The 26,886-nt window shown below is 42.2% G+C and overlaps 1 protein-coding gene across 1 annotated transcript; it reads right to left on the bottom strand.

Annotated features, from left to right (window-relative positions):
- Positions 1 to 1,138: 1,138 nt before the first annotated feature.
- Positions 1,139 to 26,260, bottom strand: qsox1 (quiescin Q6 sulfhydryl oxidase 1). The gene is made up of 13 exons (XM_069680025.1): positions 25,759 to 26,260; positions 24,917 to 25,017; positions 23,711 to 23,759; positions 23,328 to 23,430; positions 22,476 to 22,566; positions 22,009 to 22,154; positions 18,896 to 19,030; positions 18,679 to 18,808; positions 12,690 to 12,809; positions 9,825 to 9,963; positions 8,451 to 8,627; positions 3,126 to 3,287; positions 1,139 to 2,886 (listed from the first exon to the last, which is right to left on the bottom strand). Exons 1-13 carry the CDS (start codon positions 26,048 to 26,050, stop codon positions 2,111 to 2,113), a joined length of 2,421 nt encoding a protein of 806 aa, XP_069536126.1. The 5' UTR covers positions 26,051 to 26,260; the 3' UTR covers positions 1,139 to 2,110.
- Positions 26,261 to 26,886: the final 626 nt, after the last annotated feature.

Here is a 26,886-nt window from a genome sequence, read left to right as displayed (position 1 = left end):
AGATGATATATAAGATAATGTTTGAAAAAGGTATAAAGATAATCTAGAAGCTTCCCTGTGACAAAGTGTCCATTCTGGCGATCATAATGTGTCATTGAGGGTTTAATTCAAAGTATCTGAGAGTTTGATTAAGTCACACAACCACAGCTGCTCAGCCTTGATGCTCCTCTGCTTTAATGTCGGGCTATTAATCAGCCTATTGTGTGTGTGTGTGTGTGTGTGTGTGTGTGTGTGTGTGTGTGTTAGAGAAAACGACTGCCTTAACTCAACTAATTCACCATCAAAACCTGTCACACTGCTGATGCTCAAAACGTGGTCAGGATCAAAAGATGGAGTGGGGTTTGGAGTGAGATCAGAGTGTGTGTATATGTATGTGTGTGTGTGTGACATGTTAGGGGTGAAGGTAAGGGGCAGGAGTCAAGGGAATTCAAGGCACCGTTCCAGGAAACACAAAGCTCAAGATCAAGCATGGGTTGTCCCTCAGATGGGCTTGTTGTAATCCGTGCGACATCAAACCCTCGTCCTCCATCCATTTATCTCTTTCATCCACATCCCAAACCATCTCACCCCCTGTTACCCTCCCAGAGGGTCCCTACCAAACCTTCCCCCCCAACGGAGCCCACCTCCAAGTGTGTGAGGGAAGAAGCCCCGCGAAAGCCGATTGCGTTTTAATAAAGTTTATTATCTGCATGGAGCTAATCCTCAAGGGTAATCTCTCCCTGTAGTCCTAAAGGAAAGCTGGATTACTCACTTGCTATAATCCCAATGAAATTGTTAGGATTTAGCTTGCGCTGCACAGCAGATGGCAACAGGCTTTTTCCTTCAACCTTGGATGCTTTAACCCCCTCCATTTCCAAACCTAACACCCTGGTCCTCCTTGTTTCGTGTGCCGGTAATCTTGATCAAAACAAAAAACAAAGAGAAACTTGTTTTCACCAAATCTTCAGCGAATAAGATCTGGGAGCTTCTGTAAACATATTTTGACATCAGAGACAAACAGATGGCTTTAAGGTTTACCCCTCCCTGTAAATAACATTTATGTGATCAAAACAAAGTGTGATTGAAAGGTCGCTTATTGGATCTACCTCAACAAATGGATCAGATCATAGAAAAGGCATTGAGTCCTTATCAAAAATAATTTTATTGATTCAGACGGAGGCAAAGAAGCAAACTGCGTTTTCTTTACACTGTGGACACAAGCCAAAAACAAATCCTGCTTATTCCGTAACCCCTGGCCCAGTGTGAACATATGCTTCGCTCCACAACTCTTCATAAGGAACCAGAGTAGCTGTAATGTGGACTCAGCAGTGTGATGTAACATTCACAGATGTGACATAACAGTGTAATGTACGAGGAGCCATCCTAAGAAGACCTGAAGAAAAAAGGAGCAGATCTGACGGTTAGAGAACAGTTAGTCTTCAACACAAAAAAACCCACATAACATCCAGGGACTGGTGCTACCTTTTTAAACTATCTAATTATTAAATGAAATACAGAAATATGAAGATTGAAAAACAAATCTCAGTAATTTGATTACAGCTCATCTGTAATTTAAGATATGACAGCACTACGTTCTTTAATAACTAAATAATCACATATTTTCAAATGATTCACATATTTTTTACATGTAAATATATAAAGATTGCGACTAAAATTAGATTATTTTGGTCGTACTTCACAGGGTGGTATGAAGGAGGCCGCTGCCCTTCTGTGAGATATTAAATTTATGTAACAATTAAAGTAACACACATCACTCCTTCCACATTAGTAGCATTAACTTCATACAAGTAAAAACTCATTCAGCTCATTTTGGGGTTAATCCTTCATGAGTGGTCAAACTGAATCAAAGGCTGCGCCGATTTAATGTAAGGTGACCTGATTTTCAAAGGTTTGAATGTATTCCCTCCTCCTCCTCTCCACTTAGATGTAACACATCCTCAACATTCAGGGTAAAACACGCTGTCGCCCACGTCAGCTGCAGGTAACAGTTAAGTGGGCGTCCTAAGATGGCACTAATCTTGACACATCCCCTTAACCTGAAGCTTATTCTACATGAACCTAATGAAAGTTAATCATTGCCCACTCAGGTCAAATTTGAATGCACTTTGGTTCAGGTCAGGGCCGCCTTAAACCGCCGGAGCCTGAGGCGGTTTTTAAAGAAGAGGTACATGGCCAGAAGACACATGCAGGACAGGAAATAAAGAATGACACACAGGCTGATGTCCAGTTTGGAGAATCCGATGCTCAGCACAGACATCCAGCGTTCCCTGTGGTTCCACTCGGCCTCCTCGACAAAGTAGTGGCCGGTCAGTTCTCGCTTCTGTAGCTGCTTCCCCTGGTCAAAGTCTGCGTCTATAGGCTGCAGGCCGACCATCCCGAGCCCCGCATCCAGCTCCATGCCGAGCCCGAACACCGGCCCGGGCTCCTGCTCCTCCTTCCTCTGCAGGGTGCGTCGTTTGACCCGGCTGGGGGCGGCCAACTGCAGCGCCTTGGCCTTGTAGTGCTGGTTGACGAATGAATCGAGATCGACGATGTCCTCTGGCAGCTCTCGCATCTTCATCCCCACAATGCTCGGCTTCCCTCGGGCCTGCTGCCGGCCTCGTCCCACCTCTATCCCAGGTCTGGCCCAGGGGGTCGGCTTAGCCTCCATCTCTGCTGCTTCACCGCCTTCCTCCTCTTCATCTGCCACTACTTCATCCTGAGGCCCCTCTTCCTCCTCCTCTTCCTCCTCCTGCACAGAGGGCTGTGATGGTGGAGGATTTGTTACGGAGTCTAAGGCCTCTCTGGTTTTCCTCTCTACTCGTTTCTGAGCCTCTAAAGTTAGCAGCCGACTTGCATGTTTCTGCCGTTGTTTCTCCAGGACTTGGCTTTCACTCTCCAGGTAATCTGTCAGAGCGAGGAAAAGAAAGACACATATACTGTAGATTATTAATACAGTCACAACCTCTAATCTATCATCAGATGCTTGACTGGGCATCCTTGAACCATCTGGATCAGTGGTGGATATGTGAAACTGCTCAATAGAAACACGTTCATAGAGGAAAGAAACTGGTGGATTTCTTTGAACACAGGCAGGTAGGAAGAATTTATGAGACACGCGCTCTTCAGAAACAAAACCACAGTACCTGTGAGGATGCGGCTGGACGAGAAGTAGGACAGGACGAAGGAAAGAACCTGCTCGACTTTCCACATGTGGTCCCCGTTCTCACTCAACATATGACAGGACGAACACATTTCTGGCGTAGGCCACTGGAACTTTGGGAAGTTGGGGTCTTCGCTTAAAGCACCTGCAGAGATTGCCACAGAAACAGTGTTACTGTAGGGTACAACAGAGTCCTGGTCAGGGGTGGAGGATGGATCGTGACCATAAAATGTTGTGTGGATGGTTGACATGCTCGCTCCTTTTTCTGTACAGCTGTTACACTTTTAATAAAATCATACGGTGCATTGCTAGATATTAAACAGATTCAGTTCACTGTATACTGTATGTAGTAAGTGAGACATAAGACTTTTTCAGTGTTGTATTTGGGTGCACTACTTAAGCTGAACAGGCCTATTTCCTTCACTACATCAGCTCCGTCAAACTCTCCCTCACACTGACAAACTCATAAAAACCTCACTAACTTATAGCAGATGATATACAAGGTCAGAAAATGCTGCGTGGCTCCAGATTCATTGCCACATTCAGGAAACTCACAACATAAAGCACCCACTCAGCTGCTTCTTCGTCCATTGTTTCTTTTATTCTCCCTGTCGGTGCGTTGACTCGAGGATGTAAGTGCTCCGACGACTGGATGCAATCTGTGCTGAACCCATTTGATCTTGTCACAGTGCTCGTAAAAACTAAGTGCCTATATGCATATGTGTATGTATGTGTTTTAAGTGTGTATATGTAAATCATCTGTCTGTGTTTGTGTGCATGTAATCTAGGGATTGATATTTGTGTGTGTGTGTGTGTGGGTATGACAGGGTCTAACAATGATCAATGGGCTTCTGGGATGTCCCAGTGGGAGGGGTGGTGAGATAATAGATGTGGCCAAAGTGGACAGCTTCCCTACACGTGCACACACACACAGACACACACACACACACACACCGTGTTTTCAGGCAGCAGACCTTCCCGCTCCGTGGCACCTGTCTTGTCCCTTCACGCCCCTTTGAAAGCAAAGTCCAATCTCCAAATTGAACATGAGAGCAACACAAACCTCAGAGGGGAGCTGCCCTCCTAATGAATTAGAAACTTTCTACTTTAAAGGTGTTTGCCCCACTAACACCACCCGTCACTCACACACACACTCACACAAACACACACACTGCATCCAAGCAGACTGGCAGAGGAATTGGCATAAAAAAAACAAGCTCATACAAAACAGACACTCTGCAGAAATGCCCAAAAGCGCACACACACAGCGCAGCATGTAGTAATAAATTGCTTGTTGTCACCAACAGGCTATTGTGTGTATGTGTGTGAAAAGAGGTAAAAAAAAAGAGCAGAGCAGCAGCAGGTCTGTCACTTTACAACACTGTCAATTTACATCCTCCAGCACCTCCGTCCCCGCTCCCTCCTCCTCCCTCCGCCGCTCAAGATTAATCTCAGTCATATGCATGTGTGTATGTACTCTGCATACAGTACTTTACATAAAGGATACATCAATTTTACTGGTGTCCTGGATGGGCTGCAGCCTGTGGGTGTGTGTGGGGGCTTTTACACATTTCAGCAGGTGGGAGCACACACGTGCACACACATGTACGCACACACACACCCCCGATGCCTCTGATCTCTTTCGTTATTCTAATCAGCTTGCCACGGTTGCGTCCAGGGTGACTTTAGCCATAGCAGCCAGATTGAGATTGCCACAGAGGCCTGTCACAGAGATGTCATCGCCGCCGCTCATACATATTCATCGGGTATAAATATGTATTGTTCAGCATGTCAAACTAGCTTCCTCAGCACTAATTCTGTAAGTGAGGATCAGCTACGGCGCATGGCGTACCGAGCCGTCATGGCTGCTGAGGAAGGCGGATGATGTCAGAGATTTTCGGCTCATTTAAATAATGGAGTCAAAAACCAGGAAGTCTGTTTATTGGATGACAGATCTAACACTTGTTCCGGCTACCAGTTCTTTTACGACACTGACGCAAATGTGTCCTAAGCACCTATTTCCACAACTGTCAGGTAATGAAAACCGGTAATTTATTTAAAGCAAAGACGGAGGATAGTTTGCACATCCAACCTCGGCTGTCGGCACACTAAAATTTGAAGCAAATATATGTTTCAATGGTGCAACATTTTGACATAAAGGGCCTTAATCAGACAAAAAAAAAAGTTTTCGGGGCACTGGTTTAGCTCAGTTGGTAAAGCAGGCACCCCATAAGTCCTTGTCTCATCAGCCGCTAGTTTGACTCCAACCTTCACCCTTTGGTGCACGTTATTCTCCCTCTTTTTTCCCCACATGTCCTGTTCTATCTTCACTGTACTATCAATAAAGTAGGTAAGTAAGTAAGTAAAGCTTTATTTATAGAGCACTTTTTAAAACACCAGCTTACAAAGTGCTTCACAAACACAGGAATAAAAAACTAAACCAAAGGCAAAGAGGCGAAAGGCATCTTTTGTTTCCAACAGTTCTAGCACTACAGAACACAAAAGAACAGAAATCCACTTTAGTATTGGACATGATATCGAGATACTCAAGCCAAAAAAAGTGCTGAATGTGAACACACAGTCCTGAGAGCAGCCCTGCCTGCTGCAGCTCGGCCGTTTTTGTCTGTAGAAATGTGAATCAGTCTCAGCCTGTTGACAAGCAGCAACAGGACTGAGCTGCCGCCGCTCTTAATTCTGCTGCTGCGTGGAGGGCCGAGGGCCCTGGGGCCTCTTTGTTGCCAGCTAAATTAATTGTTCGGCTGCTTTACAAATAGCTGCTCTTTCATGCATGGCTGCTCCTGAAAGGAGGGGCGGGGAGGCCTGCTAAAGAGCTCCACTTTAGGAAAAGGGGAGAGGAGGGGTTGAGTGGATGGAGGGATGGAGTGTGCTCTCCTCAGGGAGACTCCGACGCTCATTGCTACAAACGCAGCCAAACCCTCCACTCCTCCCTCTCTGTCCTTCTGATTCACCCGACTTATCCCCTGTGGACCCCGACTCACCCTCCACCATGACTAACTCCCCCTGCCACACGCCACAACTTGACCCGTGTGTGTGTGTGTGTGTTGGGAAGGGGAGGGAAAGGAGGGGGGAGCGCGTGCGTGGCTTGTGTCATGGTGTTTGCCACCTGCTGTCACACAATACCTTGGGAATTGTGTGTGTGTGTTTGCGTGTGTGTGGGCAAAGAGGGCCGGTTCCTGGGGGAGCCATCCTGCGAGGATGCTTTGCTATTACTTGTCAAGCGGAGGATATGAGTCCCAGGGGATGGAGAGTGGAAATAGAGAAAGACTGCCACAGGCACAGAGGAAGAGAGGGAAGACGGATGGATGAAGGTGGAGGGTTGAATAGTGTTTAAGTGTCTGGGGAGCAGACACACGCAGGGATGGGTGTCCTTCTGGCCCCTGCTGTTCAGGACACAAGCTGTCCCTGAGACAGAAGAGGGGGCAGTCAACACAAACAAAAGACAGTGATTTAACAAAGTGGGCTGTTAATGACAGCCCTGCGCCTAATAAAATCATATGAACACAAACAAGGGAGGAGGGACGCTCTGGAGCTGTTTAACACTCTTGAGGTTGGTGTGCAGAACTAATATGCTGATACAGCACGGTCAAAACAGATGGAAACTTTGTGCGTTAATATACAGAGCAGGAAAAGACAGATTAGTCTGGATTGAGGATCAGAGATGAAACAAAAAAAGGCAGCAAAAGTTAAATCTGATGCTGAACGATTAACAAGAGGAATCACATTTCTGTGTGTGCCAGACCGACCGTTTTTAAGGTGCAGACTTAAAATGGAAAAGTGCAAGAACAGCATTTGGGGGAAAAGTCAAGAGGAGATACGAATGAGAAATGGTTGATGACTGGTGAGCTAACAGTGGGGGAGCAGTGGCGTGTGTGTGAAGGATGGTAAGGGTGTGAGAAGGATGGAAGGTGGTAGAGGGGGGTCAGGAGAAAATGGGTGAGGCAGAAGCAGATGATACTTGGAGGACTAAGACGGGGTGACAGCTGGTGTCTGATCTGAGGATCCATCCTTCCTCCACCCCTCACCCTCTTAGTCGTATTACAAAGACTGCCTGACCAGAAGAGGAAACTGGATCTTAAAATCTTCCCCTCAAGTTGAGTATAGTGATGCTTAAGATTTTGAGTTGTGGATGTTAAGATACAGAAAAGAGGATGTGGGGGAAAACGTGGGAGGATGGCTTAGCACACTAAGGTGGTAGTTAGGAAGGATGTGTGGAAGGATGCACACTTCCTCCTAACACCTTGTATTTGAGAAGCTGAAACTAGAGACACTTTTGTGTTTTTGCTTAAAGGATGATTAAAATGACTGAGTGATGTTAATTTTTAATCTTTAATTAATTTTTTTAAGATGTATTATTAACCTCACTTGAATGCATGTTTGTTATTAATAAGGTCTTCTATCATGTCTGATGCTTAGCTCCGACCTTCAAAACAAAAGGAAGTCGCCACATCCTCATTGCAGCAGGAGTGAGCATGTATTGTGTTTGAAAAAAATGTTACATTTTTAATAATTTTGATGCCTGATATTGAACTGATTTTGCATAAAAGTAAATATATCCAATCACATGTGATATCAAATCTCTACACTGTTAGCATGTGGGGCTAGCAAAGAGTCATTATAGATCAGGGATGTGTGTCGATTGATGTGATCTTATCACATCTGAAGGATTTTGATTTAAATCCCTCTTGTAACTATATTCCATTCATGTAGCTCATATCACCCATAAATACGTCACAGTATGGAAGTGTAAAGATACAATCACAAAGATTTTTGTGCTCTTGAACACCTCCCATTGGTGATAATCGGTAAATATGGGAGCACTCTTCCCAATTTAACCAGAAGTCTACGTCTGGCTCCCTTTGTCATGGTTTAACTCTTGATTTTCCTCGCTTTCACTTGCGGACTGTTTGCCTTCATCTGAGCGACAAATTTGTTTCTTTTTCTTCGGATTTTCACTTATTTTTGAAGTTGTATCTGTAGCCATCGATCTTTTCTTTGTTTGTTCAGCCATAGTAGATTACTGTCCATACTATATACTGCAAATGCAAAGGCTTTCATCAGTGGGCCATAGGCTCAATCACCATTGTGTTACCTCATTCGACGATAGATAGTGACTTAACAGACATTTATTTATGAATGAAGAAGTTTGAGATTGTTACTTTAAGATGATAAAACAGCTGTTTCACTGTATTTTAAAGGATGCTTTAACAAATCAAGTGCATCACAGTTGTACTTTAAATGAACGACTATCTTCTTTATTCTAGCAACAGATGATTGTGCTGACTCATACCTGCCAGTCTGTTGTTGACGCGATTGTGTCTTGACCAAAGCCAAAGGACCGCCGACTTCAGTGTGTTCACCTCCGACATACCCTCCCTCGCCATGTTCTCGAAGTGCTCGGCACACGGCCTGCAGCCAAAGAAGTTGTGGACGTAGTTTCTCATCGTGCTCAGCACCTCCTGGGGATCTGGAATAACAAGAGGACAGTTATTGTTGAGAGCTGATCTGATCCAAATGAGAAACGTGCTGCTGCGTATGATGATGATTACGTTAAACACTTTGTTCTGAGACCTGATGTTGAGGAGAATCTCGTAGACGACCTCCTCTCAACGTATAGAACAACAACTCATTATCTCCTACATAAAGCACAATCACCTGCCCTTCTAAAGCTGTTTTCTCTATACATTAAAATGTGATGTATCCTGAAAGCTTGCTAATGGCAGTGTGGGTCCACAGCTTCCTGGATTCCCACGGTTATGTGGGCCAGGAGTCACAGAGAGCTGGGTTAACCCCATATTCAGATGAATACACTATACGAACGGGATAACCCAATCTGGAGATTAAACACGGTTAACCCTCTGTGTGAATGGTGGCCAGGCTGTTGTCTCAGGCCTTCAACAGCACACAAACATATTCTCCTGAACCTGTTTGCTTTTGTTCTCGGCTTAGCAGGACCTTCAGATGAACCGAACTGACAGTGGCAGTGTGTCTGGGTGTGTGTGTTTGCTCTATAAGGATGGGATTGTATAAGCATGAGAACAAACGTTAACCAATGCGTTCACACCTTATATAATCTCTGCAGCCTGTGTATATTGATGAATAGAGTTGCATGTTATTGCCAATAATGTACAATACGTGTGTGTACCCATCCATTAAGCTGCTGGTCTGTGGGGGGCCAGATGGACGCCCCTTTTGGCCAGTCCATCTGCAGGTCACATGATGGTCCGTAAACCTCGGGATTAACCTCTGCAAATGTGTGTGTGTGTGTGTGTGTGAGTTGGAGGGAGATTAACGTCCCTGACAGGAGTGGAGCCTCCGGTCATCTGCCTGTTTTATTAACCACTCACATTCCACTAATCTAACATAATCCCTTTTCACACAGTCACAATTAGGCTCAATTTTAGCTGCAACAAAATGACACAACATAGGACAAAAACCTCAAAGATTTCAGGTCAGAACTACATCATGATAAATGTTTCTGCGTGTGTGTTTCGTTTTTTCTCTGTGTGATTTTAAATCAGGTCAGTGTGAAAAAAAAAACATTCCTGGGCTAATTTGTTTACAAAGTCTCACAAAGCCCTCATCCTCCATCCATCCCTGTCTTCATGAACTCTCAACGGCCTTTTGTCTTTGAGCAATACAAACTCAGTGTGTGTGTGTGTACCTGTGCTTCCAGTGCTATAGGCCTGGACGGTAAGAACATGGAAGAGAGTCCACATCCCACAAGGGTAACGTCTCAGTTGGGGTTCTGAACCCTGACAGCCCACCCACCGCACGCCTTCAGGCAAAGCCGCGTCCGGAGACTGAAGAAGAAAAACAAGCAGACAAACAAAAATTACAACACTGTGCGAAGAAAGCATTCGTACAATCTGGTGATTACTTCAAGCAAACTTCCTCAGCTGTTTATCCATTACTTTAGCTACTTACTTTAACAGTTTAATCATTACTTAGCTGGTTATTTCAACTGTTTATTCCTTAGTTTAGCTAGCTATTTCAACTGTTCAATGCTTTACTTTAGCTACTTATTTTAATCCATCCATTGCTTTATGCCAACTATCAAACATTTATGCTATTTAAGCTAGCTATTTTTACTGTTTAAGTATTACTTTAGCCAGTTATTTCCACTGTTTATGCATTACTTTAGCTATATAAATACGGCCCAGCGAGAGACGCTGGAGTAAAATACTACAATTTTCGCTGCAGGCAATGGCAGAATCCAAAATACGACGAGAGTATACCGGTGGGTCGACTAAAAAATCTTCGGGTCTGCAGTCTACATTTCAAACCTGACAATTTTCTTGCATCAGACATGGCATCACATCTTTCTGAGTTCTGATGTTTGTAAGAAGATTTATGAGAACATCTTTGTGCACTTCACTTAACTGTTTTCATCTGAGACATTTGGGGGGAAAGAACAACTTTGCTCATGTTTGCAGTTGCTAATTGGATTTTATGAATGTATTGAAATTAGTGTCATACTGAAATAAATGGCAGATGTATCTATTAAACTGTTGGCTTTGTATAAACATTATATAAATTAAATAAAAAATACACTTAAAAATACGGCCTAAGGAAACAACGCTCCTAACTTGTCAACATTTAAATATACAACATAGAACTGTTAAAACCAATGTGACTTAAAGACTTATTTTATAACACAGATACAAGGTGTTTTATAACACATGTAAGAAAAAGTAAATAAGTTGCGAATACAAAAAATCTTATAAATACACAAAAATAGGCCAAGGGCAATTTTTAAAATAACTGTTAACTCTTAAAGTAAGTATATCAAGGAGTCCTTTACTTATGTTGCAACCTGAATGGCCTCCATTGTGTCTCACAAGCTGTGCCGAGGTCAGTCAGTCGGGAGCACTGTTAACCGTTTATCCATTGCTTTATGCCAACTATCAACCATTTATGCTTTATTTAAGCTAGCTATTTTAACTGTTTCCATTACTTTTAGCAAACTATCAACCGTTTATGCTTTACTTTAGCTAGCTTTTCCAACTGTTTATTGCTTTAAGCTAACTATTAACACGCCATGCTTTACTAGAGCTAGCAATTTCAACAGTTAACATATCACTTGAGCTATTTCACCGGTTTATCTTTTGGTTTAAGCTAATAATTTTGAGCTGTTTTTCTGTTACTTAAAGCGAACTGATCACTCTCATCTGCGAACAAAGGTTTAACTCTAGTTAATGTTAACCCAACCAATTGCAATAGACCTGGTGTTAAGTACAGCTAACTTTATATTTTGTTCTTCAATCAACCATAATTTCCATCTTATCCAAACTAGTTTAATCCACAATCTTTCCGTGAACCCCCTGGCAATTGCAAAAGTGTCTCCCTGAGGTATGTAGCGGAGTGGTAAATGTGCTTTGGTGTAAGTGCGACACTTTATGACTCAAGGTATTGAGGGACTGAATAAGTACCTTGATGGTTTTGTCTTATGAGATTTGTTTAAAAAAAGGAAAGATGCAGAATAACACCAGCCTTATCCCTTAGATGAGGTTTTCCTTTAATCCCAAAGACTCTAAAAAAGTAGAGCCTCTCCAACAACCCCCACCTGTGCGACTTAATGAAGGCTGTTCCACGTAGTTTTCTTGATCAATAGAAAGTCAATCTCAGGTTAATGGCTCAGCCCTCCACTAATGAACAGAAGCTATTCAGATCTCTAACCACGAGCCACAGTTGAATCCAATAACATATTTTCTCTGACATAAAGTCGTTTCTCTCGCCACACTGCATTGCCATCACTCGTGTGATTGACAGGGTTACTCACATGTCAATAGTAAAGATTTTGTGTACGTGTGTGCGTGTGTGTGTGTACTGAGTCCATTTCCTCTGGGCCTATTCATACCTTCCCATTGATTCATTGATCAATTGATCTGCCTGCTAAAAGCTAATGATGTAAGTAAGTGACTCTTTCAATTTGCAAGGGGGCGTATACTGGAGGAATGCAGGCTTCATTCCAAAGACAACAGCACATAGATCCTCAGCTGTATGTGCTGGCGCAGACACGACGACAGAGTACACATTGATATATCTGGATATTATTTTATCTACCCATACTATGTATTTTATCTTAATTTTCAAGATATTTCTTCAACAGAGGAGGCATCACTTTGTGGCCTCCGAGGTGGTTTTGAACTGATTAAGCGTGCAGACTGACAGGTGACCTTGGTATGTCAGCGAAACGACGAGGTTATTCAAAGACAGACGTCCTCACATCATCAGACTGGATGCATTTTGTGCAGACCTGCCCTCTTGATCCACCTTCCTTTCCTTTTAGATGCCTTCCTGCTCACACTAACAAAAGTCTGTTCTTTTACAAATTATAATTCGCATCCATGTTTGTCCTCAATGCTGTATGTGATGGAGCAGACCATCCAATAAATACCAGAGAGATATCAAAGACAGACAAAAATGCTAATTAACAAACAAGAAGCAAGAAGAAGTTCATTGTAAAATAGTTGCATAAGGTTGGTACTTTTTATTTAATTGTCAGTTAGTCTCTGTGTTGACTCACCTGTGCAGAGTTATCAAGAATCTCTCTGAATGCCACATAGGAAATCTCATCACCAGCCTGGTTCAGCCAAGACTCTACGGATCTCAAAAGGTTCATCACCATTGGACGGCCGGGGAAATACTGCAGACATGAAGCAACAGGAGACAATGGAAAAAGATGTTAAATTTAAGAACTGATGGAACTTTTTTTTGATCAAACTATCAGTCGTTATGTTTGTATAATGTCTGGAAAATAGGAAGAAATGGTCATTTTCTCAGGAACAAAAGTTAAGTCTTCAAAAGCTCCAAACCAAAAAGTGCTCAATTAATTATCATAAATAGCTGGAAAAAATCTGTATATTTTTTATATATCACTTTATATGATGTTTCTAATGCCATCAAATTCATTATTCACTAATAAATCTTTCTAATATATTAAAGTTTATAGTTACATTATATGTATTTTAAAAAGTCTCACTGCTCTGGTTATAGTTGTATGTTTAAGACGGCATATAAAAATTACATTCACATTATTTTTGTTCTACTAAATTACCAAGCGGAAATGTGATGCCTTGATTAACTGCAGGCGACTCGTCCGACACAATGTTGTTCACAGGGTTTACTTGCTGCAAATGAGCGGTTCGCTTGTTTTTCCTTTAAAGAAAACCCACTAAATGAGACGGCAGCCGAGCTTAAGCCTCTTCCTTCATTTAGATCCATTCCCTAAGCCACTAACAACCACTTAGTGTACTCGGTGCTCTCTCCTGCCGTGTGTTTACATCTTTTCAGACTGCCATGGTAACAACCACACCTGGGAGGAAACTCGACACTGTAACTAGCAGAGTGAGGAACCTGAGGAGAGAGAGGAAATCCAGGCGATGGCTGTCTGAGACCAGCGATGACAGACTGAGGACGGTAAATACTCGTTGGTCTGTGTCTGACAATAGAAACAGCTGATGTCTTCAGAGTTCAGACAGTAACAGAAAGAAAGAGTGGTTAAATATAGTTCAGCTAAATGTGCTTCCTATTCTCACTGTAAGCCTGACAGTAAATGATAATGGTTCTGTTTCCCAGAAATAGACACAGCAAAGGGATCATGTTTTTTTCCAGGACTTAAACAACAAATAGACTTCTTCCATGGTAACTTTGGGTTAGGCCAGCAACTACAGGAACCATTATTTTAATTATCCATTGGTCAGCATTTTTTTAAAATGTCAATAATCAGTGAAATTCCAGTTACAACTTCCCAGACCCCAAGGTGATATCTTGAAATGTATTTTCTTTGTCTGCCTAACTGTCGAAGACATGCAGATAATTAGTGTTAAACTTATAACAGACAAAGAAAAGCAAAGAATCTTAACATGTGAGAAGCTGCAGACATGATAGGTTTGGCACAAAAAGGACAAAAAAACATTATTAGATTGTCAATATAGATGCCAATTAAATTACTTGTGGTCGACTTATCAATTAATTTACTCTCATCAGAGCAGTTTTTTTTGTTTGACTGATTTAGTTTGTTATTTTGTTTTGCTAATATTTAATGGAGCGAAACCTGCGAGCTAGTTCAGGCTGCCAACTCGAGCTGCACTGATTTCACACTTAATGTGCGTCATTCTCCACAATCACCTGACAAACACTCCCTCTCAATATGGCGCTCTATTGAAGCTGCTAGATTTGCTATTGCTATTGCTGCCCTGCACCAGTACTGCAAACCCCAGCAACCACCTGCAGGCTCCATCCAGGGGGGTTGAATTTATTATATATATATTATATATATATATATATATATCACTCATTTAATTTTTGCGTGTAAAATAAATCCGCAAGGAGTGATGAGGTCGGAGCCTCGACGCCGAACACAAGCTGTATTCTGCTGCTGCAATAAACATTTTTAACTTTAATTTTTAAGCATCACTTTTTATTACTTGAATCATAATGATTGTCAAATTGCCGGGGGACTATACAGATCTGTAAAGTCATAGAAAACAGGCCTCCACCATTTGTTCAACTCAATACACCTGCACTGAATGGAAATCTTGCACACACACACACTGCAGTCCCTGGCTCAGCCGTCTATTCATCACCATCTAACAGGATCTGCGTGTGACACCCTGACCACTTAACCGGACCCCCGGTGATTTGCTGAAACCTCCTGGTCCGGGGCGAACAGATACCCGCTCTGTCTGTGTCCCTCCATGCAGCACCTTTTACCTCGGCCTACCAACATGGCCTACAGAAAACTGTGTCACTGCGATAAACTGAATTTAAACATACTGGTTAACAATCGTCAACCTTTTTTTTCCTGAAATGTTTGTTAATCAGAAAAGAGACAATTTATCTTATATTACAGATTTCAATATTGTTGCTTCAGCAAATATTTCCTACACACACCAACACAAACGCCCACACACACACATCAAAGGATGTATGAACAGACAAAAGCCTCTGCCGTGTGCTGCTCACTGCTGGGAGAGTGATATAATAGGTTTAGGTCTGGATCTGAGGTCTGGATGCCAACCAGTCAGAAAAGCTCATTAAACAGCCATATGAATTTAAGCAGGAGGGAAAACGCAGGTGTTTTCAAGTAATGGGCTTAACTCAGCATCACCAAAGCAACAGTATTCATGAGCTCTCTGTGGGTCCGGTGATCGCTTAAAAAACTAATGTTGTTGCACCATTATCAACTTTCATGTCGCTCTGCTTGATCACCATTTGTCTTGCATCGGTTTTTCAGGGTTAGTAAAGCATACTCTATTAGAAGTAGAGTATGTGTTTAGTAGATAAAGGATGTCGCTTAGATTAGCAACAAACATAACAGTTACAAAAGAACAACCAGTGAAACTCTATTGGAAACAAGAGAAACTGCATTTTATCATTTCTACATCAAAACAGCGTTTGTTGTCTCTGCCTCGAGAAAACAAACATCCATACACACATGCACGCAGACATCCCCTCGTCTAACCCCGTGTCCCTCCTGCCCTCATCCCACTTGGACCATGACAATCCCCTTCACCCCGGCAATATGTCATCCCTGATCCGATTAGTATCAGCAGCACTTGAGAAACCACAAGCTCCTTGTGGCGAGGGTCCCGAGAGGGAGGCATCTGTTGGCTGCAGCAGGGGCAGACCAGGCCGGGGCCCGGACGCTGCAGACGCGTGCCACATGGAGGAGACCGGGCAGGACTTGTTTTTTACTGTCACTGAAAGGAAACTACAGCTGAAAGGGAAATGCCTTTTAAAACAGCAATTACATCCATAATTACATGGACAGCTGGCTTTAATAAAAAAGATAGCAGCCTTGGTAAAATGTAAATATTTTGTTGTGAGCTCTGGCGTGAGGAGGGTGAAGGCTGTGTCCCTTCAGACCAACCCCCCCCTCTTAATTCTCCCCTCTGTCCCCTCTGGGCTGAAGGGCTTCTTTCAAGAAAAGCAGGATAGAGGTGTAATCCTTAAAAACCCCGCTGTAATGCTCTCATGCTTCCCAAGATCCACTATTTTAATCCTCATATACATGTAGAGGATTCATAAATCCGGCTTCGGCCTGACAAGACAGTAAATCTAGTAAAATAACGACTGGGTGTAAAAGAAGGGAAACAAAAACAGAGCAACCCCCCATGTTTATGTTTTTGGATTGAGATGCACGAGGACAACGAAAAGCTGTGGCGATCGTGGAATGGAACAAACGATTACACATCTTGGACAGAGCAGAGATTTGCATGAAAACATGAGGAGATAAATACAAAATAATTCTCACACTGACTTTGCCTGCTCTTTAAATGTGCACAAGAATGATTGACAGATATCAAAATAGTTACCTATTAATATTTTAAGCAATTATGAATCCGTTTTTTTTATCATGTAAAACTAAAAATCCTATTGATGCACAATATAAACAAATACAGACAAAATGAATCATTGGCAGATTCATCTGTAATTATTATGTCAATAATTAGTTGCAGCCTCACACATAGAGACATTATCACCCATGCAAATACACACCCTCATGCAAATGCATTTTCCACTCATTATTTTGTTTGGAAATAATTAAACAGTGCGTCATGATTGAGGTAATGTGGCACCAGCGTGAAGCGATGACACTCACACTGAGGTCAGGAGGTCATGAGTCACGTTCCCTCTAATCTTATAACGTGACTCACTCAGAGTTTTACATATCGCGTCAATAATCAGGGAGAAAGTGCGGTTTAGCAGCGAGAGATTCTCTACTAAAAATTAATTGTGTTCACTTTTCAAGGTGCACCATGTGTCTCATAAACATTTCTTGTTATCAAAGTATTGTCCATTCGCCTTCAGTTCTGTTCGGGCTGTTTCACAATCCACATGAACTGCTCCTAACAAGCCGACAGACTGAAAGGACTCAGCCCCTTTGTAGTGAGATCGCTCAGTCAAACGACAACGAGCACTGTCACAAGTCAGCCGCAACAATGACGGCCTCCTCACAAAGCCCTGCTGAGCGGCTGGTCCATTCTGGTAGGGGGACAGGCTAAAAATACCACAGGGACCTGCTGCTATTGACTAAACAAACTGGAGCTAATGGGAGGCCACCGTGCTCTGCCTCCCCCCTCCGACTCCACCACACACACACTTACACGCACATGCACCGACACACACTGGCTTGATACGACGCCTCCCTAGAGAGTGAGATATAATCAGAGAGATTGGTGGCAGACTGGGGCAGTGAGACAGCCTGGTGCGTAGCCAATAGGGACAGGGCTAGCAGGTCAGGCCTCATCATCACAACATGTTTGCATGGCTGGCACACTTCAGTGAGAAAGGAGGGAAAGAGGGAACGAGGCGAGCATGTGATGAGTCGAGGAAAAAGCAGGAAGAAGGCAGCTGGGAGCCAGATAATTATGTGGAAAATAAAGCTGATCAATCAAATTAAAATATAAAGTGAACAAGAAAAAGAAAAGGAAAAGGAAGAGATGATAGAGGATTGAAATGTTGGACAGATTACAGGATAATTTGGGTGGGGGGTGTTTTGGGTAACCACAGAGGGCTGTTACATCCACGACTGTTTACAGAGAAGCCTGTGTGAAACCAGAATGTAGGAATCCTCTGTGACGAGGATGGACTGAGTTGTGGTCGGGGTATCCCAGGGAGGATCGCTAGTGATCACTCTGTGTAAACTCTGTGGGCAGCGAGTGGTTGGCAGCCACGCTTCAATCCCCACGGGAGCAAACATCAAGAGGGTCAACAATACCCAAGAGGGTCTTTGCGCTGCTGCTCTAGTCAATGGCATCCACTCTGGCTTCAGATAATGTGTGCAAGCGTGCGTTTGTGGTGAAAAGCAAAAGAGCATTCGACAAAGCAATTAATTTTGTAAATTGGCCCAATAATCTAATAGATTATTATGGATATATGAGGAATAAAAACATGTTATGCATAGAGGGAACTTTAAGTTAAATGTAGGAAAACAACAGCTCAGATGTGCAACACACATTCTGCTGTCTCACTCTCCATCTGCTGGTGACCTGCCGTAACTACACACGGCTGCTGCCTGTGGATGCTCATTTCACCCTTGGAGCTTGAGCCTCATAAGTTTTTGGTTTTCTGGCCAATTTCCACAAAACGACAAACTTTTGTTCATAAAAAATAATTGATTTTCACTCATATTTAGGTCCCTAAGTTTTATGGAGAAACGTTGTTGCCTAATTTGCATAATGTACAGGAAACACTCTTCTGTCCCATCAAATCCAAATGTTTCTGATATTAGAAAGTGACGAGGGAGATGAGGGAAAAAGTGCATGTTATGCAACATAATTAATTGAATGCAGCATGTTTGCATGTTATTTTTTAATCAGATATTTTGGATTTAATATCCCTTATTTTGTTTACCAATTCTTCCCTGTTTAAATTATTTCTAATATCTTAAAAAAGACATTAAAAAAATTAAAATATTATAAATCAAAAACAGAAAATAATGAACCCTAATCAATGTTTAACATCTGGTTGTGTGTGTGCTGCACGTGTACTCTCTCAGGTAACTTTACCTTTGCCAGGACAGAGATGTACTTCTTTAAAGAAATCAGGGCGTCTCCTTTGATAACAGAATGCGCAGTCAGCTCTGAACGCAGAGAGTAGTGCAGCACTGACTCCAGGTCTGCCATGTACACCCTGAACCTGAGCACAAAATCACACAAAGTTATTAAAAAAATATTAAGAATGAGCAGAGAAAGACAGTTTTGTGCAGCATGTTGTTGTGCGTACTTGTCGAAGGGTCTCCAGGGCTCCTCTGTTTTGTTGGTGCCAACGTCTGAGGTGACTGGTGGAGGCTTTCCTGATCGCACCACCCCCGGTAGCCTCTGGAGGGCGTAAGAGTAGAAAGCACGACCCTCAAAGTTTCTGAGGATGAAAAAAAGAAACTTATAGCACTTAAAATAAACTTTATACTTAACAGGATTACAAACTGTTCATATGGGGCTGACATGTTTGAGGCTGGACCTTCCCGGCATCAACGGCAAACCACACTAATACTCTTGTGCCAGAGTGGGAGCGAATTGCTGCAGACACGTTCCAAAGTCTTGTATGAAGCTTTCATAGAAGAGCGGAGGCTGTAGTGACAAAAGTTGTTCAAGGTGTAATACTTGACTGTCCTCATACTTTTGACCATATAGTACGCATGCAACTAGGTTTGTACCAGTGTCAAGGGCACGGCTCTAATCCTGCAAAAAACCTTAAACAAATACACTGTTTATTTCAACCTTTTGTTTCTGCACTCCAAAGCCATAAAGAAATGTTTTATGACCTGTATTTTTTGTGGCCATATATTTTACACACTTACGGGAATGCATTTCACATTCTGAGCAGATGGTGCCAGAGTGGCGTGGAACTGCGAGAGAGAGATCGCTGATCATTAAGCCGTGTGATAACGCTGCAACTGGAACCCCAGCCATTAAGCTCCCTCTCTCTTTCTCTACCCATCAACCCCTCACATCCTCCACTCATTTGCTTTCTCCACTTGTCAGGGGCAAAGAGAGAGAGAGAGAGAGCATCGTAAAACTGGAGCAGGATGGTAATAAGGAGGATGGATACTCTGGGCCCACGCTCACTCACACCAGCCCGGGACTCAATTACACCTGCGTGTCTGGTGGGAGTGTACAGATGTGGAGGGAGAGCCATTCATCCAGCAATCCCAGGGGCCGGCGGGCAGGCAGGCAGGCAGGCATCAGGGTGGGCTGGGAGGGAATGCATTCACCTGGGACCAGCACACATTACATGCATGACGGATGTGAGACGCCCCTGCACGCTCTCAAACACACACGCACACACACAAACACACACAGGCACACTCACGCCTCTCCCAGGATCAATCAGACATTCAGTGATGATGGGAGGCCATCTGTCGCCGTGTGCGGCTGGGGGCTTGTTTGGCAGGTGAAGCCAGAAAAGCAATGGCATTGTTTTCATGCAAGAAATTAAAAAACCTCCCCTCTGTACAGTGATGGAGATGAGGGGGGTTGGAAGGGGAGAGATGGAGGGTGAATAAATAAATCAGCAATAAATCATTTCCTTTTTGCATTTGTCAACTAAAAAGAGTCCTCTTTGCATGCCAAGTTATTGAAACGGCCAAACAAAGCGGCAGAGAACAGCAGATGAATTTGCAGGGTGAGGAATGATCAGCGACGCTTTATGAAAGTGAATAATGGGAGCGATTTTGATGCTCTGATCCCATTAAGAGGCCAGATGTTTAAAAGTATTCTCATGAATAGGGTTCAGATAATGAGCACGCGATGAAGGTTTTCTGCAGACAGCAAAGTTGTTTGGAACAATAGAAAGCAAAGGGAAATAAACCGGGTGTTTGTTTGTTTCAGATCACGTTAAATGGAAATTACTGTAAAAAGTTTGACATGTTTTAAAGATGTAAAGTTTGCATTTACACTACTTTCACTAGTAAGGGATAATGTATAGTGAGCAGGTTGTTATCAAGGATTGGAAGCCTGACAGGGTGAGCAGGACCTCCACCATAACAACCTGCTCACTGTACATTATCCTGCTTATTACACAGCTATTAACTTACGAAATCAATTATTTGACACAAAATGGTGATCTGGAAATTATTTTATTAATTTAAAAATGATTTTCCGTTTAACAAGACCAGCCAAAAATAGTCGCATTTTTTATCTCAAATCTTTTTGGATAACTGGTGCGTTCTGCATCAGTTTATTTTAAATGTTCTTAATAAGGATGGAGAAACATTTTTTCCGAAACCAACATAAGGTGTTGTTTTAAAGGTGAATAATAATGTTGATCATGTGGCAGTTATTGCTTTGTAAATGCAGCAGTTTCACTATTGAAATAATGGTATACTGGTTGGGTGGATGGAAAAACACAAGAACAGTAGCCACACTGTCCTTCAGCTTTGAGTCATTGTACTGTCGTGTACATTACAGAACACAATCAACAATTCTTGGCAATTTCTGTGGAAGTTGAATGGCACTGTTTGATCCTGTACGAGTCGGCGCCTGTGACTGTACCGCCACGCTTACTTTTACTGTCCCAATCTGCCCTCCTCTCTTTGCATATTTACACAGTAGGTTTGTCAAAGGCCGTCTGAACCAGCTGCTGTGGAAAGAAGTAAACAATAAAGCCTTCAGACAGTGAGTCTGCACGGGCGCTACATTTCCTAAACTGCCTTTTTATTGTCGTGTTTAAAAACTCAGACTGCAGTAGAGATAAAAACACCCACCCACACACAGTTGTTTCATTTATTCTGACTAAAAACACCTCGTCTCAGATGGAAGTTGGTCAGAGCTTTGCATAGAAATGAATGGGGAAGGAATTTCAGTCTGACTCTGCTGTCATAACTGAAACTTATATAACATTAGGGTCAGACAGATGTCAATCAAGCACAGTCTGTACACGCCCACACAGCCGTCAGATGAGGCCTCATGAGGCAATTAGATCAAAAGACTTTGGAGGTGAAGCGTGGTTGTTGAGGGCCTTAAAAAAAATATACCCAGTCCTGTAAAAACAGTCCAAAAAAATGGACTGCAGCCAGTTATATAACTGACACCTTCAGTGTAAACAGAGCACATCCTTTAGCAGGGAGGACGACCTAGTACTTGTTTGTCTAAGCATTCATAAAAGCTTTCATGAACTGGCAGGCAAATCCAGTTCAATGGAAATTGTTATAAAACCATTCAGGATACAAAACATGAACATGAAACGTAGAAAACAATTATTATTATCATTCTAAATGTCTTCACTACACATTGAAAATGACACAAAACCTTGAATGCTAGCTGCCAACATTGTCAGCATGATATTACTGGCATATTAAATGACACTGTGTCGTGTCATGAATGTGGGCAGATACTCACACTTTGAGTCTGGTGAAGTTGCCTCCAGGATAGTAAAGGTAGCAGGATGGAAACTCAGTCACTCCCAGTTTGGTAACCAGACCTTCCACTGTGCTCAGGACTCTCCGCACTGCAACGTTCTCAAACTGCAACAGGTCCAGTGTCACCTAAAATACATTAAATATCAACATATTAGCTGAATATATGTCTTGTATGTGTGTGATGTCCTGTCATTTCCAATCACAGACCACAAGGCAAAATGATTTCTTTACAAACAAACAATACACCAGGTTACTTTGACAACAATTTTCCCTTTTGGTGCAACTTCTTAAGTCAGACTTAGAAGAGTATAATCAGTTGCATGGTGATACTTACTTGGAGTGAACCAAACTATGTACTTCTGAAAGCATGTTTTTTCTGCTGCCCCAAAACCAACAATATTTCAGAAGCAAAAGAACGCTCAGGTTGATGGAAACATAAGCTGATACCTCTCTGCCGATGTAGGATCTATCCTCCTCGAAGATCAGAGCAAGGTGTTGAACGTTGTTGGTTTCAAAGAAGCTGTCGATCTCTGCTTCGCTGGAGAGAGAGGAGCCGACAAACACAAACAAGCCTTCAATCCTTGAAGGAACTACAAATGTCACCAATGAAACTTAAGGAGATCAACTACAGATGAAGTAGTGATTATAAGAAGAAAGACACTTTAAACTTAAATGGAAAAAGGGTTTGTTATGTGAATAGGAGTTGTACTGTTTTTTTTAAGTTGGATCTGCTTTATCCCCACACATAACTATTTATATCTAAAGAACACCCACAATCATAAACATTAGAACTACTGTATCTGGTTTTCAGTATGTACTTTCCACTTATAAATGTTCCTCTTGTCGGGAAAAGAACAGCTTCATTAAGAGATTTCTGTCGTGATGCAAGAAAAACTGGTGGTTTACTTATTTTTTTCCATTATAAACGAAGAAAAAGGAGAAGAGGAAAACCCCATGATTCTAAAAGGGGCATAATAAAGTGACATAATTGTGTATCCTTCTTCCTTTTTCTGCACCACCTCTGTAATAAACTGTATTTACGGAGTGTTTGAATACATGTTTGGACAGCCTGTAAGTGGTTTATTTCTGCTGTCAATTTTGGCATTGAAATATCGAGCTTCATGGGTGTTTGACTCGCATTTGTAGCCAGTCTCAAGTGGCCATTTGAGGAACTGCAGATTCTGTGTTGGCTTCAATTTTTAGCCATGTAGATAAAAAAATTGATTAAAGATAGATCAATCCTTCCTCTAACTAAAAGTGAAAAATGGGCATACCTGTGAGTGTGTGTGTTTATTTTACCTGGTGGGCTCCAGCGGGGGGCAAGCAGGGGGCCAGGGCTCCTCGTGAGTTTCCAGTCTGTCTATGATCTTCTGACGGAACCACAAAACATCACGATTGTAACCTGGAGGTCAAAGACAAACACATAAATGACTACTTGAGCATGTGTAGACAACAACGTAAGAGGTATCTGCAAATTTAAGTATCCGATGGTGCACACACCTCATTTAATATTTGATAAATAAATAATATCTGATATTTCCCATTTCTGACTAACTGTACATTCTCTATTAAGGTGAATGTGCAGTTTTAAGGTGAGGGCTTCTTTATTTTTACTGGAATCACTTCCATGTATGTCGTAGAAGTAGTAGCTGTAGTAGTAGTAGAAATAGTAGTAGTAGTACCTGTAAAGGGCAGTCCTGTAACCGCAGCCTTTGAGTAAGCATGGAAGAACTGTAGACAGGAAGAGAGAGAAGTTTTTGGTTACGTAGGAAGTGGAGAGAAAGAGAGATCCAATGAGACGGCCCTCACACGGCCGTGAGAGAACCAAAGCCATGTTGTGTAATGTCTGGTGGTGGGGGGCAGCTTTCCCCCTCTGCCTGCCTTGACCCCTAAATCCTTCCTGGTTCAAATGAGTTGCAGATGTTAAAGCTTCATTGTGTGTTCAAACAGAAGGGGCTCTTTGTTTCAGCGGCTTTCACTGGACGACAGCGAGGAGATACAAGGACAAACACCAACTGATGCTGACTCATCAGATATGCAACAAATACAAATGCAGATGTTGGAAGCTGGAGCACTTCTGCAATGTTGCTGCTGATCATGCAAAAGTTAACTGGACTGGGAATCGACTCAGATCTGCAGTATCTAAGCCAGTCTGTTTTGTTTTCATTCACAGCTTCATGGATATATAAACCACATTAATAAAAGGTGCACCACTGTTACAAATTAATTACACAAATAATTAATTCTAGATATAAAACAATAACAATAGTTTACAAACAGTGGCTTCAGAAACAAAAAAATATCCAAATAAATTCTCCTGACTACTTAAAAAATGCCTGAAGACTCATTTGTATTCCCTCGCCTTCCCTTGCAGTCGATTCCTAACTTGATTTGCATCTTACCTTGTTTAACAAAAGCCTTCATTTGTGTGTGTGGGTCAGTTTTGCATCTGTATGTACACACACGTATGGGTGTGCACACTACGTATTTGTCCATGTATTTCTAATATTCATGTGATTATCCTTTAATTGCTCTTTTCGTATGTTGTTTATTTCTGTTGTAATGTTTCTTTTTATGCTCGCTGTAAAGACCTTGAGCTTGACCTTGTTGACTTTTCAGAAGCTAAGATATGCTAACAGAGAGGACAGTATCTCTTTTATAGGGCTGCCCGGGTACGTTTTTTTTATAATTACATATTACAGTTTCAAATTGCTGCCAAAAAACAGTCGAAAAGTTATTCATCAGAAGCTGGAACCATTATTGCTGATTAATTTGTCTGTCTATTACAGGACCTGCTTCAGTGAGTGAAGTCATATCCAGTTGCCATAATAACAGAGAAACACAAGATAAAGAGTATGAGGGCCTGTGTTTAAACAGCTGTTTAATACCTTTATAGTGGGATACCCTTTGATTTTGTATCCAGCGCAGACCATCCTGTTCATCTCCTCAGCGCAGTCTATAGCTGCCAGGTCCACAGCCGGCTTCCACTCTGACGAAACATCAAATAAAGGGAGAGAGGGCCACGGTAAATATTTAGTGTACCGTCTAATGACACGGGAAGGGGTCCTCCTGTCCTTTTGCCATGTGGGCCAATATGCAGTTCATTTCAATACAGACGGAGCGTGTGCACAAGTATTTCCTTAAAAAAATCCTGCATTTTGAATTGATGTGTGTCCCTGATAGGCTTCTGCAGACATTTTCTTGTACAAATAACTGAACTTTCATTTTACATGTCATCAACAGGTTTATCGTGCCAAAGCAAGACACTTGATCGCACTTACAGAGATCCTTTGCTGCTGCTGACTGTTGGGGGTTAGGGTTATGAAACTAAGGACTGAAATACCCCCATGACTGCCAGGCCTTGTTGACAATCATCCTAAATATATTTATTCTCACGGCTGTGTGATATTTCTTTTGGCCCATGAGCTACAGAAACAAACACTCAGCTGGAGGATGTGATGTAGAGCTACAGTGCTGAGCAGAATAAAAACACTTTCATTAGATCACACGCTCCAATTAACAGATAAAAAACAACAGCTTGCTGATGATAAAAATATGCAGGGTGTGACCATGGTAACAATAAAGATAGAAACAAATGAATTAAAGACTATCAGTCCTAAAATGTTGAAAAAGTGAAGTGATTACAAACAATGCAGTGTACATTATGAATGAGTATACTGGACTAATAGTGTGAACAGCTTTAGCTACGTGCCTTGTAGCAGGTCCATACCTTTAATGTCTCTGGCCAGACTTTTGTACACCGGAGAAAAGGCGACACAGTGTCCGCACCATGAAGCGTAAAACTCCACAACCATAGCTGTTGAGGAGTTAAATAAAACTGACTCCACATTTTCCGGACCCAGTAAAATTACTTGGTCAGACGCGGAGTACAGTCCAGCCTCCGCGGCGGAGGGAAAAAGAAGACAGAAACACAACCAAACTGCAGATGTTGCTATCTTTCTGGGACATATTTCTATTTCATAAGTAAACCAAGACGTGGCACGGCCACAGCGCCGCGCCATCTTCCTCGTCGGTCCGAGCTGCTGCAGCTAACCGACCGTCGGTCTTCACGCGGCGAGTTTCCACCTCCTTGTCCCGAAACTTCACACAACTTTTTCCTCCGTCTCCTTTTTCCAGGCCAGCGGCAGGCTACACGGGTCCTCCCCCCGTCCAGCTCTTACTGCCTGACCAAAACACTGCTCTTGACAAAGTAACACACCCTCCCCACATGCATTCATTTCACTCTCTTACCCTGCCCTGATTCATGATGATGAAATGTTGATATCAGTCGATTTAAAGTGACTCGCGAGGACAAGAACAGAATGTTGGCCCTTCGCGGCTCTCATACAGGAAATAAAATTAATAATAATTTTAGAACTATAAATATAATCTGAATTTAAATAATTGAACATAAAATGGCTTAAAAGTATCATCTTGGCCGTGGCCAAGGTTTTAAGTAACAAAAATTAAATACTTGATTAATGGTCAATTTCTTCCTTGTTTACCTTACGGTCTTCTTCAGCGGATGGAGTTATCTCCATGACAACCAAGCAAGCTCCATCTGCTGAGGAAGACCTTGAGATGAGGGTGAAATCTCATGTAAAAGCTTGAAAAACCCTAAGTTGGGTTCTCTTTCATAATAAAAGCCTATTCAACCTAGAAAATAACTAAACTAAGTAAACTATTCCATTTAAATCACAGGTCCATTCATATACAGTGTAACATTAGTCCAAATTTCCATGCACAGCCCACTTGACATAAGACAATTTTAACTAACCAATAAAAAAAGTAACATTTTCTGTTCATTAAAAAAGCAAATGTTCTAGAGGTATAACTTGTAAATGTGATCATGTTCTTC

The sequence above is a fragment of the Semicossyphus pulcher genome, unplaced genomic scaffold (genome assembly GCF_022749685.1).
Source record: "Semicossyphus pulcher isolate SPU_LCO1_2020_fin unplaced genomic scaffold, fSemPul1.0.p SCAF_4, whole genome shotgun sequence".
Classification (NCBI taxonomy): domain Eukaryota; kingdom Metazoa; phylum Chordata; class Actinopteri; order Labriformes; family Labridae; genus Semicossyphus; species Semicossyphus pulcher.
The sequence above is the reverse complement of the archived record's forward strand: the minus strand, read 5'-3'. Positions and strand labels throughout refer to the sequence as shown.